General features: G+C 30.1%; 1 protein-coding gene across 2 annotated transcripts in view; it reads right to left on the bottom strand.

Moving 5' to 3' along the window:
* Positions 1 to 16,446, bottom strand: part of LOC132952070 (prostaglandin D2 receptor-like) — a 34,040-nt gene extending 17,594 nt beyond the window's left edge. Inside the window, exon 1 of one of the 2 annotated variants that reach the window (XM_061024201.1) lies at positions 15,912 to 16,446. In XM_061024201.1, coding sequence (XP_060880184.1) covers positions 15,912 to 16,319 — 408 coding nt within the window. In that variant the 5' untranslated portion in view covers positions 16,320 to 16,446. The remainder of the gene's footprint in view (positions 1 to 15,911) is intronic. The other variant, XM_061024202.1, reaches the window with a different exon arrangement.
* Between the last annotated feature and the right edge of the window lie 6,173 nt (positions 16,447 to 22,619).

Raw genomic sequence — 22,619 nt, 5'->3', positions numbered from 1 at the left:
TAGATTTTAATAACTTACATATAATATATATTTATATTAGTCATAAGGTAAGATAAAACATTGTGCACACGTAGGTACCTACTTGTGGTTTAGTGGATTTTCGTTTTGTATGTAATCTTTAATGAATATTGCACTATTATGTGATAAAGTGAATAAACGTGCAGAGAATTAGAAGCTCACAACTTTCAGTAAATGTAATACGACCATTAAAAAAACACCCAACGTAAAAAACCCTTAAAGATAATATTATAATTGATCATATCGGTTTTCATATTCGAATTTTCACGAGAAGAAAACATGGGCATCTAAAAAATTATGGATAAAAAAAAATAATTGGAACTTAAGAAATATATATTTTAATGGTGCCTATGTATAACAAACATCCAATAATTTCGACGGAGAGTTTTTTCATTTCAAGTGATCTCAATAACAAACATTTTACAATATTAAATATTTACTATAATTATTATAATATTATTAGTTAATATATTTAGTATAATATTATTACACCTAGGCACCTTTGTACATTAATGTAATTTCTAAAATGTATAATATTAGCTGTATTATACTATATACTTAGTAATATATTCATTATTTAAATATAATCTAATATTTATAAAACCTTGTACTATAGTCTATAAGAGCATTTCAGTTTGAATATGCTTAATCCTTTTTTATATTTAATGAGATACTAGCTAGTAACCGATTCGTTAAAAATTGAAAATAATCAAACACAGGATTATACAAACACAATAAGTATATTATATAGGTAATACATTTTATTATTTTGGAATATAAATGAAGCAAAAAAATAATTGGCTTATTGTACCAATTGGTAATATTATCTTTTTTTTGTGAAATCTTTTTTCGGATAGACGCGGGAGTGTTCTACAAGTTTCAAGTAGCCCCATTGATTGTAAATCGAGACTAGTTGGTCATTTTTTATTTTTCCAGCAATTCAACTATGAGGAAGAACTACAAATAAGTTATGAATAAACTTAAGCAGGCTTGGTTTTACTAACCGACAATTCATTTTTTGAATGCGATGATTTATCATCAATTTCAAATTTAATATAACAAATGTACGTTCAACAGTAAGTTACCAATCAGAACTTGTTTTTCGAAAGTAATTGGTTTTAAATTTTTCGTGATTCGCACAATATTTTTTCAGACAAGTCTTATAAAAAAATAGAATAATCTATACGATTATCAAACAATAATCGAAGATACCTTCACAGCGGTTTGTTGTTAATAACCATTACAAAATATTCACTGTTCTATTATATACGCATCACATATACAAACATGAATAATAGAAGTTCACTATAGGAGACGGTGTGCTCTTAAAATCTCAGATATGTTTTTCGAAGTTAGGAATTACTAATTGAATTATTGGAGCCTTATGCAACGAATATTTTAATGAGCCACAAAGTGAAATGTATGTAAATGTACGCTAAACAATTCTACGAAAAATTTAAAATTAATCGGTTTATGAATAACCAGTAAAACCATTTTAACGCAATCATCTAAACTCTGTAGACGATCGTGTATTTTATTATGTAAATATAAAAATAATAGTATGATGCGTTTGAACATATTTTGAAGAAGACGTATAGTCGATAAAATAAAAACCATCAGTGACTAATTTGCGTTTCTATGTAATAGATGAATATTAGAAAATCATATTATTATATTATTTAATATCATTTAAATGATAAAGGTTTTATGAAAAAATTATGAATACATTTGTTTTTCGATCGAATATTGCAAAATTCAATTACTTTTAGCATTCTGTGTTTATTTTTTTTTTTTTTTCACTTATCTTAGCACAGCGAAATAAAGCTGTACGTCATACACTTTGCCAAGGTCTTTTAGCGTACGTCGTATTATTATATATAGTTCCTACACTAATGTTCGAGACAAAATTTGTTTCCGTACGATGTTAAAAATTCGATTCCTATCCGATCCACTGTGCAGCGGCAACCTTTAGAGTAACTGAATGGATGTGCTTCACTGCTTCCTATATAACCTACTTTATACAATATTATAATATGCTATTCAGACGAATAAAGTCTCCCCTTCAATCACCAATATTCAATGAAGGTAGATAGTATGATAATAATATATCTTTCACACAGGACACCAATATAATAATATTATATGCAGTAAACTTTCGATTATCCGCTTGGAGAATAATATTATCCGTTTGCTTAAACTTTTTACAATACTTAAAAATAGTGTTTATGTACAGTATAAATTAATTTGATTATAATTTGAAAAAAATAAATATATAAATTACGTTATATATATTATATTATTACCTATATGAATGTTTAAATAAAAGTACGACGCGTACTTATCTATTTTTTTCTAAATACTATATATCTGATATGACATAATATTATAATTATAACATCAATCACATCATTGTTTCAAATTGTATTTTTCGGATTGACCGCGCATTTCGCTTGTCCGTGCCACCCTATTTCCCGGATAATAATTTAGTGTTTACTGTATAAGTAACTATAGCCACATAATTATAGACTTCGCCCGAGAAAAAAATTAATAAATATGAAATACAACGCCATGTAGGTGTATCTCGGTTTCAGTGTAGGTAACCTACCTAACCCCAGTTCACCGGCAAATGGGCTTCGGTAGCTTTGTGAACTAAGTCAACCGGTATACTGGTCATAGCACTTGGTATATTTTCAACCTTGGTTAGAACATTTTCTAGACATTTCTTAGAACAATATCTGAATTGTTCTCTTTAAAATCACTCTAGTATATAAGCTACAGACATACGTTAATTTATTTGTATTGGTATGTATAAGTCTCATTTATTTATGTAACCAATGGCAACCACAACCCTGCAGTATATAATAAATCAAACAAAAAAAAAATCGATTTTCGTGAATCATAACGAAATCGCCGTATACGTTGCCACCCCGTAGCAACCTGTACGAGTGATGTGGAAAATCGAAGACTTAAACACTCCCCGAGTATCAATATAGGGACACGCCGTGTGCACAATTTGCTGCCAATCGATTCCTAGATTACCGGATACTAACAAGCGCGCAATCATTTTTATGTTATAAATTCATAGGCGCAACTAGGGTTAAAATTCTGGGGGGGGGGCTAACAAAACTATTTATTTAAAATAACCCATAGGGGGCTTATATCTAAATCAATAAGGGATATTTGTGGGGGGCTAAATCTTAGTCGGAGGAGGGGGGGTCTAAGCCCCCCCCCTAGTTGCGCCAATGTAGAGAATATATTTTAGGTATAATTGTCAGTGTTCGGCTCGTTGTTGTACGTATAGGCCTGTCGAAAATTAATATCTCCTGCCACCGCCCTCTCCCCCACCGAAGACGTGTGCTGGTCGCGCAATTGAATACTGAACACGGACACTGGCCGACGTACATTTATAAATATTATAATAATATATACCCACAGGTACCTAATATGATAATATATTACAAGAAGTATTTAATAATATTTTTATAATCCTGCGCGTGTGTCGAGTCGGCTGTCCGTCGAGGAAACGACGACGCGTTTGCGTTAATATTCCGGCGGGCACGCGGTGGCCAGTTGCGAATTCTTCGCCCATTACATTCCGCGAGCGACAGCTATAATAATAATACGAATACGACAGTAATAATAATAACGTATAATTAATGGAAATAAAAAATATCATCGACGAGACGTGGGGGACCGCGCGATTGTGCGCGGATTTAGCAAAACATGCTCGGCGAATATTATAAGGTATATAACAATATAATGTACCTATACACCTCTACACGATATCGCATCGTGTTGTTGAATTATTATTATTATTATTATTATTATTATTATTATTATTATTATTATCATCATTATTATTATTATCATTATATTGTTGCCATTGTCCACGAGCGTCGTGTCAAACGCGCACACACACTCGTTCGGCGTGGCTACACAATGCGAACGGGATCCGTGTCAGGACACTCAGGACACGCGAATTTACCCGGAAATGGGACACTGCGTGTACGTTTCGAAAGGGCCCGCAAATATTTGTTCACTTACCTGTATGCGATTTCATGAAAAAAAATTTAAAAATACGATAAATATATATATATATATATAATTTTTTACAACTAATAATTCGTCCGACCTTGAAAACTGATACGTGAAATTGACTTGCATTTATTTTTCTTCGTTACATCGCGCGATAACAATCGGCAATGTCAATGCCGATAAGAAATAAGCTAGCTGCTGTCGTTCGGAACAAAAAAATTGCTATTCTAATATGCATTGACTGTTTCGTTTGAATTCAACTAACGTAATGACTAATTAGTATATATTATATTAGATTATAAATATATTCATTTTTTTTATACTTCTCTAAGCCCTTGCAGATCCCAAGATCAAGTGTTTAAGTTCGATATACTGTTGATCTTACGGGATCACTCGTCAAATCAAATCTATATACATAATACCTTAAAAATCGTGTTTAGCCCTCGAGTAGGTGTATATGGTAGTTAATATTCTATATACAATTATATGAATAATGCAATAATGTGTATATGTGAATTTGGCACCTCTAAGAAAGAGAAATCTAAATTTACTTTACGATATGATTTTATTTAAAATTTAATGACAAATTATATTGAGATCAATAACTATAAAAATATGAAAAGTATAATCATCCATTATTCAATATGGATTCAATATAGTACTATATATACATAGTGATTCACCAATCATGATCATACTCATTTTTCCTTAGCAATTTATTCAAATTCTGATTTTTGAAATTCTTAAGTATACTTAACAATAGGACCATAACTATTTATTTTACTTAAAAATACCAATAAAGATCAGAATTTGAATACATTAATTATCATTAAAGAAAAACATTTGCTTGAGCGAGTTTAAATACCGCCCTGTTTGTTAAAACCAAAAAAAATCAATATTAAATATTATAATTTAATTCATTAATTCAGTTCGCATAATAATAATTATTATAAATTTTTTTCATTAATTCAACTAATAAATTTGATTTAATATTTCTCAATTTGATTACATTTAAGAAAATTTAAATATTTTTACACTAGATAATATTAGTAATATTACATAGGTATTTGTATTATATACCTATATACTCGGGAATATGTTTAATAGTTGAGTTACGTCTGAATTTAGTCATGAATATTGGATTGGTAGGACAAATATGATGATTCAAAACAAACAAAAAAGTAAACGTAATGCAAGACTTGTAATTTGTATAACATCTAAGTAATAAGATTATAAATTAAAATATCTTAGTTTGACATTTAATGTTTCAAATTTCAATTTATTATACGCAGGTACTAATAAATTAATATTTCAGTGTTTTTTTTTTCTATAGTTCAAAATGCTTATACGTAGGTAGTAGATACTAGGTACCTAATATGTTTATGGTTATTATCAGTTTTTTGTAGGTTATAAATGTATCATTGGAAGTGGTTGAATAACAAACTAAACAATATTTAACGAGTCTAGTCTCAAATATGTGAAACATTAACAATATTTTGTTTATGCTCTTAAATTTAAAAAAATATGTTGTATATAAATTATAAACGATTACTTATTTGATTAGTATATATTATTTAGTATACATTTTTGTTAATTTGGCCCTGAGCCAACCAATAGTTTTACAATATGTTTTATTTATCTGATAAAAATTCATATCACAAAATAAAAAAACAATGAATATCAGAAACCTAATTAGTATCTGACCTCATAAATTTAGGGCATATTTTATGACTATTATCAAATCGCAATATAACATTTTACAAAATAATATGTTGCACGCATAATATTGTAAGTATAAGAAAACGAATGTAAATATTTTATAAACATCACAAATGACAGGTTTATGACTTGGATGTTCATATATTTCTTTTGGATATTTTAATCAGCCATATGGTGTCGGTTATCAGGATTATAAAGTTTAATGTTGTTCAGTGTCTTATAAATTCACCATTGAACACGGTTAGGTAAACTATCAGGCAATTAATCAATGTCTTAGTTAAATTTATTACTTGACCCTTTGATAGACAGCTGGTGAGTATAAAAAAAATTAATCACTTTCCGCTAATACTTTTAATATATATATATATATATAACTATTATATTATACATTGTATAAATATAGTGTATAATATAATGTATATAATATAAATTCTTAGTTCACATTTATAGTCACATAATGAATAATATTAAATAAGTTTGTTAAAAAATAATGAAAATTAGGCAGGTAGGTAGGTACCAAATATCTATTATGTAATAATATTTCTCCGAATAGACAAAATTAATAAAATTATTATAGCGGATCTCTCGCTCTCTCTCTCTCTCTCTCTCTCTCTCTCTCTCTCTCTATAAATATATATATAATGTATATAAGAAAGTATAGGACATAGATGATAATAATAAATGTATAAATTAATAAACAAAAAAATGCGATATAATAAGTAGGCAAGGCAATCGCTGATAAAGGTGGGCGAAAGGGGTACGGTGTTATAATTAAATTTATGCAACCGATCAAACCATTATTAATACTTAAAAAAAACCTTAAATGATTCGCAGTGAATATTTTACGTCATATATTTAACAGAAATTATTGACATTCGCATTGTAAGTCACATAGTTATATTATAATTATTAATTATTTACCATTAAACTAAATACTCGTAATTGTTGTAAAATGTATGATCTAAAGGTTTTCAAGTGAATTTCAATATTGTAATGATTATTTATGCAAATTGATTATTATCTATGCACTATGTACAATAAATAAAATAAAACAAGTTTGAATCACTTTAAATTCATTATTTTAACAACTGATTGACAAAAGAAAATATACGCGCAGACTAAAAATTCACTACGTGTTTAATCATATTAAGTTGTACCTAGTAAATAATAAATTCAATATTAGTAAAAAGAATTGATTCAGACTTGTATAATATTACTTACGACGCGACGGTTTTATATTTAGTTTTTTTGCATACCGTATCACAAAATAGTACTAACGAGCAAAAAATGAATACAATATACTATATAGGTATACAAATTGTATCATTTGACTTTCAGAAAATATATCACAAACTTTTTCGGTTATTCGCAGTGTTCCTTCATCAAGAAAGTCATCTTTTAATGTAATATCGGAATGTATATTACATACCTACGTAAACTTACGCGTATTTTACACGGAGGAGTGAACGTTTTCTTTAGAAGCGTTAATCCAATATAGACCGATTCTAATGGAATTTTCTACAAATTTAGTACGGTTAATTTTTTCACGGGAGTGCATCTGCTATATAAATCATGAAATCCACAACGTTTGGATTATTGTTATAGTTGTGGTTTTCTACAAGTCTTAAATGTTCACGTTGTTGTACGATACGATAACTTAGCGTTAGTATTGTCTACTGCTATTATTGTTTACTGTGATTACATTTTGCTACCATATATTTAACAGTTTATTACTTGAGGATAGTCCTGTCCATCGCATAATGTGAATTATAAATAACTAAATACAATGGAAACAGACACATATCGAAACGAAGTTATAATATCTTATTAGTTATTTTGAAACCATATGAATGTACACATGATTAATAAAAAGAAATGATATATTATTATTTATCTACCTACATACCGTATTATAATTTATAATATATCATACCTGTCAGTCACCGCGATTGGTATCCATAATTAGTATAATATTATAATAAATTTAAAAGTTTGACATAATATATTATTATTATAAAATATAGTTTCCACAATATCGTATTTGAAACATTATATAGTAATCCAATCGACTTATAATTTTATACATTGCACTATAATAGTGTTGTCTCCGTTCAATTTTTTCATTCGTATGATTCAACTTAACTGTCTTTAAAAATGTCATAGTGCTATTATAAATCATATATTATATTATACATTATATATATATATATATATTATTTATACTCAAATATGTATAGTCTGATCTTGGTTAGGTTATCTATATACTTAAGATAAGAAAAAGAGATTTTTTGAAAACATTTTATTTTATTTAGTTAAATTTTTTTGTTGTGAATCTATTGGGAATTTTTAATATAGCTTTGGTTGCATAAAACATTCGTTTTTTCATACAGTAGGTACCTACCTTGAAAAAAAATGTTCTACTAAAATGACAGGTACCTATGTCCTTAAATATCAATAAGTAATTGATACTATAAAGCTGGTCATTCAAAAAAAAATTATTATTTACAGTTTGTTTGCTTTATCCATTATATACAAAGGTTTTATAAATTCCTAAAACGTTACATTATAATTAATTGATACTGACAACGAATTGATAGTTTTTTCGTTTAAGTTCACATAATAAATATACGTTTAAATTAAAATGGCATATCGTAATATGTGGTAAATTGTGGTAAATTGTATAGAAAATGTTAAAAGATAAAATATAACATAAATAGTACAAGATATTAACATATTAGGCATGTACCTACGAACAATGTCATGAGTCTCATCCATTATAATATGTAATTATTTTACATAATCTACATAATATATTATTAAATTATTGTTTTGAAATGTTAAAATTTTGTAATTTAGTAATAGGTATATTGGTAATAGCCCCGGTACCTTCGCGGATTCAACACATTTTTTGGTTCAGTGAATACATTAAAACCAATAAACATTTACAATTATAGGAATGTTTACAAATCGTGTAGAAAAAAAAAATTTATTATCAGTGGTTATATTATATGAATCAATGAAAACATTAATATTCAGATGCACGTTTTCACGATCACTGTTACGATCACAGTTACGATCAATATAATATAATAACAAAAAAGGTAGGTACTTAGGTATTGTATGATTGTATGAGTAATGTGCCACCACTCGCCAGGCCACACATACTTGTCTTGCAATCTCATCAATACTAAACATCGTACCCGAGTAGAAAAACACTCACTATTCACACGAGAAAAACGTACAGAATATGTATATGTTAAACATATGTATTTATGATTGTTCTTTGGTTATTATAGCCTAGTGCACATAATATTATTATATAAAAAATAAATTACAATTTTAAATATAATCGTGATCGGGTTCCAATAATTACTGTGAAAAACTTAGGACTGGAATGCTATTGTGCTATTGACGAAATTCTTAGACTGTATTTACACTGTTGTTTTCAGTCGGAAAGTTCACGATTTCGGTGCTGATTTTTTCGTTGAGGTCTTTTTCTGGGTTGTTAGGACAACCCAAATGACATTTTTTTTTTTATATATTTTTGTGTTCCGGGGAACGTTGAATTATGCGTTGAGTTGTAAGGCCGGCTTGGCATTTATTGCATTTAAGTGAAGACTGAAAAATCTTTATGGATGAGGAGGAATGTGTGGTTAAATAGGAATTCGATTCTGACTTTTAATATATATTGCGATTTTCTGTCGTCTCTTGAAATGGACAAAATGTGGCATTTTTCAAAATTGCTTATTTTTTTTTAATTTGACTATAGTCGGCGAAATAGAATCCTAAAAGCTTTGCCCTATCACATTTGATTTTCGCTTGATGGAAGTCATAACGTCATTGACCGGTAGTCCAGTGATTTTTGGGAGAGGTTAGGGATTGTTCCGATCGCCAGAAATGATGTTTTATCGGACATCTCGTTACCGGTTATACCTACGTGTGATAGCACCTACAGATATGTTTAACCAAGGTCTTGGTCTTTACAATTTGTCCATGCGTATTTGCGTGTACGTGCGCTTATCGGTAACAATTTCGAACTTCATCACGACTCAAAAATATAAAATATTTTGAAATAATATTTAAAAATCAAATCGTGAGTTATAACTTACAATAGCGATTCAAAGTTACTCTATCAAAATGTTTCAACTAAATGTTAACCGTCTGCAAACGTTCGCATGCGAAATAAATAATATTATTGGTGTCCATCCAATTGCATAAACGTTTAAAAGACGTATAAGACACTGCGAGGCCGCCAATATGTTATTCGCGTTAATGGTATCTCTCGAATAAACCATTCCTCGTAGATTAATATAATAATATTTACACTGTAGTAGTAAATATAGCACAGTTCTATTTTAATGACCGTTTCAATACCTATATTATGTATGTTATCTAACTGATATATGCCGATGCTCGTATATCATTTATATATTATGTATAATATTATTTACCCATTTAATTACATGCGAGTACCTATCGTGTATGGTAAAAAAAAAACAATATTTATCTCTTCTAATGATTTCCCTAAATGAAAAACGACATCACGTTATTAGCGGTTTTACGTAATACCTGCAACAGAACACAGCGATCGAACAAGATAGGTAATAATATACCTACACTTAGTTTCATACTTAAAGCTGCAAGTATAGCGGTTACTGCAGTCTCCGATTGGAAAAGTAAACTTTAAAATATCATATATACGTATACCTATACCATAATTATTGTGATTTATTTATATAATTGTATGTTTGAAGGACATTACGCTGTGTATAATTATACTGTATACATAATACATCTGATGCAGTTCTCTTGAGAACATTACTGAGCGTGATAAACATATTTTCGTTTCAAATTGCACAGAATTTATATTTTTTACGTGAAATATATACGAATAAATCAAATTGTTCGATATAAATAACTTACCTGATAGTGTATATTAGCTTTATATCTAATTGATGAAGTATTTGATAAACACTCTCGGAATTTAACAAGTATAAACTACAGTGCACCAATACTATTGAGCCGCCTACATAACTACTGGTTATCACAATACATTTAAGTAAAAATAAAAAATTTGCGACAAAGCTGATATCAAAAAATCAACCAAGCGATATTATTACCATTTTACCGATATAATATTAAGAAAACTAGACACTTAGCATAGGTAAAGATTTTACTTTAAAGACTACGATAAAAATTTCATCTTTCGTCGGACAAATTGGACAATATGATTATTGACGTTCTATTTTTTTTTTTTTATTGATCTGTGTGACTGTACCTAACATTATTATATTATGTTATATAAGTCAAGAGTCATAACCATTATTTTCAATTACCTAATTATGTTTAATGTGAATCATATTTCATAATTGTTCATAATGTACCCAACAGTAAGTTGTTTCAACTTATCAACGTCGTTGAAAATTATTGTTCTATTATAATATTATTTAATGAAAGCATAATTTGTATGTTACCACTTTAAAATAACATATTATTATACAAAAGCCCAATGACTTTTGTCACTAAATTTTACTAAATAATATTATTATATTGCATTATACAAAAGTTAGATATATAGTAGCTCTGCTAAAATAACAGAAGTATTGCTATATCGCGACGTAATCAAATTATCTCGCATAATAATTTTTAGTTTTTACTATATCCCATATTAGGGTAACTTTTGTAAATATGAAATGATAGATACTCAAAGTTATAATAAATTATTCACTTTAGTTTGTGTGTATACATTTATTCTTTTGACCCATATAGTTCGGCCCAAACCCCTATCTTAAAAATGTACTTATTGAAGGGTCCTTACTCCTTAATTATAGTTTTTTTTTTTCAAAAAAAATAACGTAAACATACATTTTTTTTCCAAAGAAAATATTAATAAAAAAAAAGTCATTATTATGTCTTATACAAGTCAGTAGGTTTTGAAAGACTTACGCTATTACAATTACCTACTACTTTGTACCTTATAAGTACTAAAAATGAGAAACAACAGTATTGATACCTAATAAGTAATAAGTTTAATCTTTAAATTGTTTTCATTACTTATCTGTTGAAATATATTTGGCTTAGAAACATTGATTAAATCTACTGAATTTTAAGTAAGCTTATATTTAATAACAACGATTCATATTGAAACTATATAATATAGTTATTGAAAAAACATGAACAATACCCGCAAAAAATAATAAAAATAATAAGTATAACTTAAAAGTAAATTTTCTCATTTGCACAGTAATATTGTATTTAGAAATTTAAAAAGCTATATTTTATTAATACATTTTAACTCCTACTTGGTAGTTAGTATATTATTTATCACAGTTTGCTGGAATTGATTTTCCAATTTATATTTATTTCTTTTAAATTAATTTGTATATGTACACATAATATGTTATATAAGTTACTTTTGATTATAAAAGTTAAAATTAAATATAATGGAAATATAATATTTGATTTATCGGAATCACCAGAGTGCAAAAAAAAATTAAAAATTTATAAAAATAACGAATTAGATTACACTATTTCATTATTGGATGTTATTAACTAAATTGGCGTAAAGATGATATAAGAGTGAGGGTTTTTTTTTTGTTCTAATCACAACAAATTACTAGAGAGTTACCTAGGTAGTCGTCACATTATTGCATTGAGTATTATGGCACACTTTAAATTTATTTTTGTTGTCCATTTACACCGCCTCCCTTCTCATAATACTATGATGAACGAAAACAATATTTTTATATTTATTAAGTATTGACAGATCTCAAGCTAGGTATGAAAATATTGTCTTCCTATAATTATGACACACATTATAAAAATAGCAAACCTTAAGAAAATTGCTTAATTAAAATAATTTCCTCATATTTAGAGCTAACCATTCTAGGAAAACCTACCAAAGCATTTTATATAATACGCGATCCATAATTTCTATCCGTTATAATATTAATATTAATTAATGCTTGTCAATTAATGCTGTTCAAAATTATACAATTTTTAAAAAAATATCACGAAAGTTGAAATAAAAAATAAATGTTTACCTAATTATTAACAATTTCAACTCCCTATTTAATTTTTTGTTTTGTTTTCAAATAATTAATTTGTAAATGTAATGTATGTACTTTTATAATTATTGTCATTTTCAGACATATTTTGTAAGATAATTATTCGAAAAATGTAAAATAATATATGAAATTATAGTTATGTTAATATGTTATGCTCTATGACTTCTGGGTATCTTAACTACTACAGTAATGATGCTATGATTAGCATTATTGTTTTTAAGTTGTATAATTTTTTAATGTTATATGCTTACAATTTATTATATCAATTACATTTTATATCATTATTAATTTATCAGATTATACTTAAACAGTTAAACTAAACGTTCTAAGATTACGTGAATTCGGTTTGTGTTATTTATAGTTTTCTCATATCAATCCGGAAATTCAGCATACATCTTTTCAAGCCATTCAATTAATCGAAAAAAAAAATGACATTTACGACATGACTTACTATAGTAACTAAATAAAATTCGACGTCATAGAAATACAATCAACAAAATACGATGATCGATTTGCACACCAAGTCCATTTTTAACCGTAATATACAATTTATCATCATATTTTACCTTTTCACACACACTTAAGGGTACATTTATTGTTTGTTGGTACAGTTCGATGAGGTTCCATCGTGTAAACAAACAATTTTATCAGACGGGAGTGTGATATTTGTTTTGAAAAATACACGCGCGCATATATTTAAATCAATAGAAAAGAATTTCGATGGAGATTTCCCAGTGCGGCTATTTCACTACGAACAGCTTATAGGTACACACCATACAGGTGTGGGTCAATATACCCATATATTATAGTAATCTATAATCCGACCCTCCAAACTTTGAGAACAATATTTACGATATTATGTGTGAAAGTATGTAGTGGATTTGTATAGCTCGAACAACTGCAGCTTGAAATGTATACCTACTGCGTACGTCAAAGTAAAAAGTTCATTATAAACGAGATTTATAGACGACGAAAAAAATTGCCAGACGTTTAAATCCGAGACGTTTTCGGGGAACATTGACTACAGTGTTGTTATTACAACATAACATGTGACTTCCAAACGATAACCACAATAAATTGCTGTTATTGAAGAACCTGGCCAATTCATATACTATGAATTTATACGATGAAAAGAAACCAATAATGATAGGGCTGCACGTGTAATCGTATGACATATTATAATAACGTATTTTTGATTACGATTTCATTACATCGCTCGGTTATGACACTTTGAAACCACTTGTTTGCATCCTGATAACCGACGTGTGTAAATCTGTCTTTGTTATCACCCGTCGAGCGTCTGGAATACCTATATTATAATAATATATAATACGAAAACACGAATCGTGCACAACTACACCGCTCGACGCATTATATTAATAATGTGTAATAGTACAAAAAACTATAATACGTATTATATGTTCGTGGAATTCGAACGTGTGCAATATTAATAAATTGGTGCAAATGAGAATCGTAGACTTTTTCGATATTAAAATTTTTTTGTCGCAGACGTTTAAGTGCGGGAAGCTCGCGTGTAATGGGTAATAATATAATGGCATGTACCCATATTATACTAGGTACGATCTTCCTATATGACTCAGATCCAGGGTTTATTTATTTTAGCTGGACCCGCCCCTGTTGAGTACGAATTTGCACTCACTTGTCTGTCGTCGTATACTCGACAAAATTAACCAACTAAATAAGGTCAATAACCACCAGAGCTGATCGTGATTTCAAAAGTCAACAAATTAAATATGCACGTTTATTTCTTCCACCGGCTTATACTTGGGTTTTTAAAATAGACATTATGATATTAAAGATTATTCCAGCCAGCCCCACGCACTAAACCACATTTTTAAATAGATAAGTAGATCGAAAGTTTTAATCATAAAATCATTAACCTAGTGATTTAAAAGGCCACCTTCTAGTCGCAGCTATACTCACAAGTCCAGCAACCCACATCAAATTTTGGGCCCCTGTACTAAGTGTTTTTGCGAGCCCTATGAAATATTATTTAATATAAAATAGGTATTTCTATTAAAATTTTAAAATTTCAAAAATTACAAATTTATTTAAACGGGCCCCTGAACTCCAAGTCCAACAGCCCCCCTCCCCTTGTCGGGGCCCTGCTCACAACTTTGATTTTTTGACAAAAATGTATAAAATATTCAACTAGCTGTTTATATTGCTAAACATAATAGGGCTCGTATATACATTTTTTAATGATATTTTCAATAACCAAAATAATATGATAATTTTTTGGTTGTTTATGTTCTAATATTTTATATAATATCTTTTGCTAAAATCGCATTTTATCCTTTTTCGCCGATATACTTGGCCAGTAGCGAGATAATACACATTATTTGGGACAAGCCAAAATGAAGTTTTTACATTTTTCGAAAACACAAAAATATAAAAAAAATTCAAAATGTTTTAAACTTAAATAAAAATAATAAGCGGCATAAACGTAATACTTTGGCAAATGGGCACTGATAAAATATTATATATTGTATCCCCCCCAGCTGCAGTTCTATCGATGCATAGTGAAATCATGAGCCGTTCTTATAACGCAACTGTACCCTAGGCTATTTACCCACATATTTTATGCTTTGATATATAAAAAATCCTAAAGTTATATTTATAGAAAATGTATCTAAAATTTCAAAATGATATTTTAATATATCATACATATTTACAGACCATATTATACGTTGTATTGCAGTCTATTAGATATATTTTCAAATAAAGGTGATTTTTATAAGTTCGGTAGTTCTTATTTAAATTATTTTCTCGAAATTATTAAATTTATCAGAAATGTATACTTGGAATTATTTCTCAAACTAAATTTTCTGAAATTTTACAATAAATACGAACAACCCGCGAATAAACGCGTGCTGACGAACGTATACTATTTAGGCGTGCTCGGGTGAAGCGTGCAGTGGATCTGGTGCGGTGGGGACGAAATGCAGGGGTTGTTCCCACCTATAACCGGGTGTACGGTATACACGCGTGCGGCAGCTGCAGCAACAGGTGTATCCAATATCACTATATTATATGTAGGTAGGTACGCACCTTTTGGTAAAAAAACGGTTTGGTGAGCGCCAGCCAGCGTTCGACGGCCATCACGATGGCCACGCACCCGGAGCCCAGCCCGAAGAACCGCCACAGGACGCGGATCCGGCACGACCACACGTTGTTCCTGGTGCCCGGCCAGCAGACACTCACGAACATCTGGACCAGCATGCCGGTGAGGGCGATGCAATCGTTGGTGGCCAGGCACCGCAACATGAACCCGTGCTTCTGGTTGCTGCTTGACCTGGTCCGGTGCAATATGAACAGCGCCAGCAGGTTGCCGAATATGCCAAAAGCGTACAGGCTGGTGACGCCAATCTGCAATCCGGTACTCGGCAAACGGCCCGGGAACGCCGTCGACGCGGGTGACAACGGCGACGCCGTCGCGTTCGTCACGGCCAGCTCCATCGGATCGCGGTCGTGTTCTGCGCCGCGGTCGCGTTCTGCGCGCGTGGCGACCGGCGCGCTATCTCCCCGCCGCCCCCGCCCCCTTCCCGGCTAAGCACCGGTCGACATATATAATAATAATAATAATAATAACAATATTTAGCGACCCCCTCTAATTATTATATTATTGTTATGCTCGTGTATTGCGTATTTTGACTATTATTATTGTTATTATTATTATTATTATTATTATTATTATATATATAATAATATTATATTATATTACATTGTTGTATTGTCCTTGGTCGTTGTTATCGTACACGATATTTATATTAATAAGCGAGGGCGCTAACCCCCCCCCCCCCCCTAGGATGCCACTGTCGCCACTGCGGTCTCGCGCGTGAATATTATCGTTATATCGTCTCCCGGAGTCGATTTCGCGGCAAGTACATTATTGATTAATTTTTTTTTAAATTTTCATATATTATTTCAGTTATTGCTATGAATTATATAATACTTGTAATGGCGCTCTAATAAATCGAGACGGAAAAGTTTTTTCGCGAATTTCATCGAAAACGCCAATGGTTCGACGCTTTTCCCGTAAACCCTCCTTAAACGGGTTGTATGCGTGTGTGTGTGTGTGTGTGTTTGACAAACTTTTTAAACGGTTGTCGTCGTTCGGTTTCAACCCCCGTCGGCAACAATTAACAACTGTGGTATTATATATATATAGTACTCAAAACTCCAGCGATTGTTCGCGCAATTATCACGATACGATTTTAAGACGCTCGGTTCGACACTTTTTCCGTTACATTGGAAGTTGTATATTTTTATGACGAAGTTTGCGGTGTACACTGTGAGGTTTTTACTGTATACTTAAAAACTTTCCGGCGGTTGACGATGATAATAGTAACACACATAATGACAATAATGCTAATAATAAACTATTCATAATATACATATTATTATATAAACATTCGATCGATATCAAATATCGTTATTATATTATTATTATAACGGTAGATTTACTGCAGTTTACGCGCGCAGAACGAAAGGAAAAAGCATCTCGAAATTCAGGAATAGATACACTACCCACAACCGACATTGATGCTAACCGAATTATGACTGACCATCACTATCATCGTATATTTTAATATTATAATATAGTCATCGATATAATAGTAATACATTACGCGGTTTTCGTACTGTGTAATAATAATTGCGTTCGGATTATAATTAATATTATTATTAAAGTACCTATAAATTATAATATATATATAATACACGACGTGCACTGTTATAAACGCCTCTTATCTCCGACGACCGCCCAACGGCTGGACCTCGATAATCGCGGCGATAAGGCTGCCTCGCGCATCGTGTTTTTATAATATATTATACGTACAGGTCCGCGTACTTCGCGAAACCGCCACGTCGTGTTGTATCATGGTAAAAGATAAAATATTAATATTATAACACCCAGGGTTGGGTGAGTTACTCAATTTATATTGTAACTATACGGATACGGTCGCGATGATTACAAGTTACCTACTCTACAACTTTGTAACTACACCGTCCCAAAGTTTCAAGTTACTTGTTACTAGAACTAGATACTTTTACATATTTTATATGTTGTGTGACTAGATACAAGTAACAGTCATGTAACCAAGTTACATTTAAAGTTGAAAGTTACATTGGTGGATGTATAATAAGTAAATTATATTGACCGGCGTCGGGCTAGGTAAAATAATGGTCGTTATATTAGAAAAAAAAAGATGTGACAACCATAATCGTAAAACCACTGAATATCCCCTGGACAAATTAATTGTGAAAACCAAAATGGACAAAAAGCACAGTGTACCTTACGTCCTTACCTTTCATCTTAACTATTGTAACTTTCTATAAATTTACAGCAAAATGTGTAATTAGTTACAAATTACAAGTGTGGACCGATTCAATGGCAGAGATACGGAAAGCAGAGCATACTTTGCTTGCTGCCTGGTCCAACAGGTGGAGTCGCGGCAACAACGTATAGTATTGTTCACACAAAGCCCCCTCCGCTGTCGATTATACAGAAAAAAAAATTTACAAAAGTAACGGAGTTACATATAAGTATGTAACTATGATATTATGCCTATATAATATGATTATACCTATATAATATAGATTATATTATAGTACTTACCGGACGATCGCAACGTCACATTTTTAATATCACGCTTAAGCTTCTAATTTAGGGATCGGCAAGCATAGGCGTAATCTGTGGGGGAAAACTATCGTGTAATTTTACCTTATCGGTTTTTAGTTTTACAACAAAATACTTATACTCGAAAGCGCGATGTATCGCTTTATAACGCATTATCGCCTCCGTTCATGCGTAGCCATAATACAATACACTGAAAAACTTAGAATTATGCGTTATAACCTGTGGTTTGAATAAGAACATTTTTTAAGGGGGCTTTTTTTTTCTTTTTAAATTTTAAAATATAAAATATCTTATCATTTTTTGAGGGAACTTTTAGTAATTTAGGGGGAGGGTGTTAAGCTTCTAAGCCCCTCCTATTTTCACCACTGGGTATAACAAATATTTATTGTACAGCTTGTCAGTTGTCTCTCACAGTCGCGAGCCGGGGAGATGGATAGAAAATTAAATACCTAAATACGATAAAAATTAAAGTCATTTTCCACACATCGCTAAAAAAACACGATGTTAAAACAATTTTTTTTTACTAAATTCTAAAAGGCTTATTCAAAATCACAACAGTTTTCATACAATTTTCAATTTAAACACCAACACAAAGGTTGAAGGGTTTGAAATGTATTAAAAATATCCTTTAAAGTTGTTTTCATTGAAATTAAGAATCATTCAGCGTAAAATTATGCTTTTTTAAAAATTGGACATTTCAAAGAAAAATAATTCGTTATTATAAATTATATACAAATTTAAACGATTTTAGTTAATTAATATTTAATTGTAATGAAAAACGTGAACATAGAATATTGAAACTTGTACACTTATTACACTACCATACACACTTTTACCATCGTTTTCTATACACACAATTAAATTTTAAGCTGCTTATAACTTATAACTTATCAATACATGCGAATTATGAATTTGTTTAGTTTGTTCCCGATATTAATGCTTACAATTTAAAAAATTTAAAAATATCGAAAATTTGTATTTCATTTTGACTTTTGATGATGTTAGGCGTACCGTTACTCGTTGGCGTTTGAAGTTCAAATTATCCGGCTCCTTCGCTCAGAGTCAGAATACATTTTTCGTATGTACAAAATCATTGAGTTCACACCTATTATGCAGCACAAGGTAGCTCTCTGTTTTTTTATTTTAATAATGGCATGCGATTGCCGCTTCTACGCAAACAGTTCATAAAAAATGAAGACATTGGAACGTTTTACAATTTTTTTTCCTTTTTATGGGTGGCGGGGGGTGGTTGAAAGACATTTGGACATTTGAGGTGGACATTTGACGCCTGTTCAACTCCGCTGTACACACCTTTGAAGGGTGCAGGTACCTACACTACCTATACTGATCTGTTAACACTCTTTTTACCGAAAAGTGTTTGAGAATAAAACCTACAAAAAAACAATTTCGTAACAACCTATTTATAAGTTATAGATTTTAATATTTTATTATACCATATTATAATAAAATGTAATTATTAAATAAACTCAAGTATCTTTAAAATGCCAATCTGTTTAGAATTGTCAACCTCTTCAACACTTCGATTTTTCTTTGGTGGCCTGATGGTGTGTGTGTGTCAATGTGTCATATAATGACGTACTTGCTTTTATTTTCAAGTGATGCACTTTACTGAACTGCTCAGTATTATAACACGGTAGGTAGGTATATGAAAAAATCCTGTTCAATCACCACGGTTACTAAATCTCTGTACTCCATGGTAGTTCATATAAAATGGCGTATCAAATTTGTAATATAGTATATCTCATATATATCAAAAGTCAAGGTTCGGGAAAATAAGATAAGGAAAAAAATTATATTTTGATTAAATAAAATAAAATACAATGTACAAAATACATTTTAGTCAAATCAATTATAAGTACCTATAATATATATTATGCATATATTAATTTTATCATGAAATTCAATTGTATAAAATCAATATACTTTTTGTCTATTAAAAAAGCATATTTATTTGTAATGTTCTCATATATTATATTTATTTTGTATGTTTTAAATTTTTTTTTGGTGAGTACTTTGTTAATTTTAGCTCCTACAACTTGTCTTTTCCATTTATTATTTTATAGAACACTGGAGATATATTATAAGAAGTTACCCACTATAACGTTAGCCATAAATGAATTCTTCATATTATGATATTATTGTCTATAGGAATTAGGAATTACAATATTACACCGTGTACCAACATTATAATACCATTAAAACTGAACCCAATTAGTATGATAATATGCCTAGGTACCAATCTATATAGCTTTGTTTACTTATGAAAAATTAACAAACAACTATATTAGGTTTTTTCTCCATATACTACTCCCAAAAATATAGGTACCTACCCTGTATAGATGAATTATATAGGTAGGTAGGTACCTGTATTATAAATAATGAAATAATGATGGTTGCATATTATATACTGTCAATTTATATTTTATAATGTCAATACAATTCGATTATATGAAATGGGCATCGCCTTATGACATATTTTTACTTCGCACAATAAAATTATATAATATAGCGTCGATAAATTAATTATGTATATATTAATTAAATGTCTAACAACCAAACTATAATTTACAATTTCAAACTGAATCATTGATGCTCGCCAAGTTCACGAGTCATTTGGAACCAGCTATAATGCGTAAATATTGGATTATTTTGTTCTTTGTTCAAATCGAATAAAATTTATTCATTCAGAAAAACATCTAAAACTTAAGTTATTTATTTATTCGTACCATATCCATAAAAATATTTACGCCGACCGGTTTTCTATACGAACTACACAAATTAAAAATGCAAATAAATATAAACATGTACATGTACAAATCAGTATGGTATAAAATATGAAAAGTATCGTATAAATATTAATAAATAATAATTTATGTACAAACACTACAAACTATTCAAATAATAAACATTTAAATATAAACATAATATATAATCATCAAGAACAAAAAACATATAACCTAATGAGATAAAAAAAAAATCAACATTTCGTAATAAGTATAATTTGAAATTTTGAAATTTTGAAATATAAATATACAATAACTGTATCATTTGATCATATTTTAGAGTAATATTATTCATATTATGGGGGACGGAGTGACCGAGCGGACTAAGACGTCGGTTGCGAGGCGCACCGTCGCCGGTTCGAAACCCAGCCACGGGTGGCACTTCTCTTTGGGCAGTCACGGTGCCTGGAGAGAGAGGCCGCCATTCCCCACCCGGGCACGGCAGATACCTACAGGTGCCCACTAGAAAATTCTACCAAACTAACAAACACACGTGTTTAAACCTACAGTACCCTCCCCACAGTTAAAAAACCACCAAATGACCTAAGTTGCCGCGGGTCAATAAATAAAATAATAAAATTATTCATTTTATATTTTTTTTAAAACATCTTTTTCGCTATTTAAGCATTTGGTTTTAAACAATTTTATCACGATTTTCAAATACCTTTTGCAGACTATAATAGCCACAGTGATTACATAATATTAGTCGACCAAAAATATAGTTTATAAGCATACATTTAAAATTTAAATCGTATAGACTTTGTATATTAATCAAAATGCTTAATACTACAAATTAGTTATTCCCAGGCACGGCATCAGGAGTAACGTACAGTGGAGTTTGGGTAATTCAACTCACCCCCTCCTCTCCCTCATCAAAACCTTGAAATGTTGATTACAAATATTTTTAATCATTCATTATAAGTTTTTAACTTTTAAATACGGTTGCCTACTCTGTTGTCTAAACTGAGTAGACAACTATGCTTTTAAATTATGATTTATATTGATTATGTCGTTGCAAACCCTTACGCTGAAATGTTGTTTTCTGTATTCCTGCGATTACTGTTCGCACAGTTACCGGGAGCAGTCATGCCTACGCTTCAACGTTTCATTTAAGGTAAAAATATTTGAAATTTGAAACATTTTTCAATTGCGATTTAATACATTGCGCTAGATTTTCAAATATGAATACCTAGTATTTAAATTTGATTTAAAAATGCAAGGTATATTCAAATATTAATCAATTTGAAAATTGAATTAAATTAGTACAGTCATAAATTATTTATTATTTCCATTCCCTATTTTTTATGTAGTACG

The sequence above is a fragment of the Metopolophium dirhodum genome, chromosome 9, assembly GCF_019925205.1.
Source record: "Metopolophium dirhodum isolate CAU chromosome 9, ASM1992520v1, whole genome shotgun sequence".
NCBI classification, from domain to species: domain Eukaryota; kingdom Metazoa; phylum Arthropoda; class Insecta; order Hemiptera; family Aphididae; genus Metopolophium; species Metopolophium dirhodum.
This window is presented reverse-complemented; position numbering and strand designations above follow the sequence as displayed.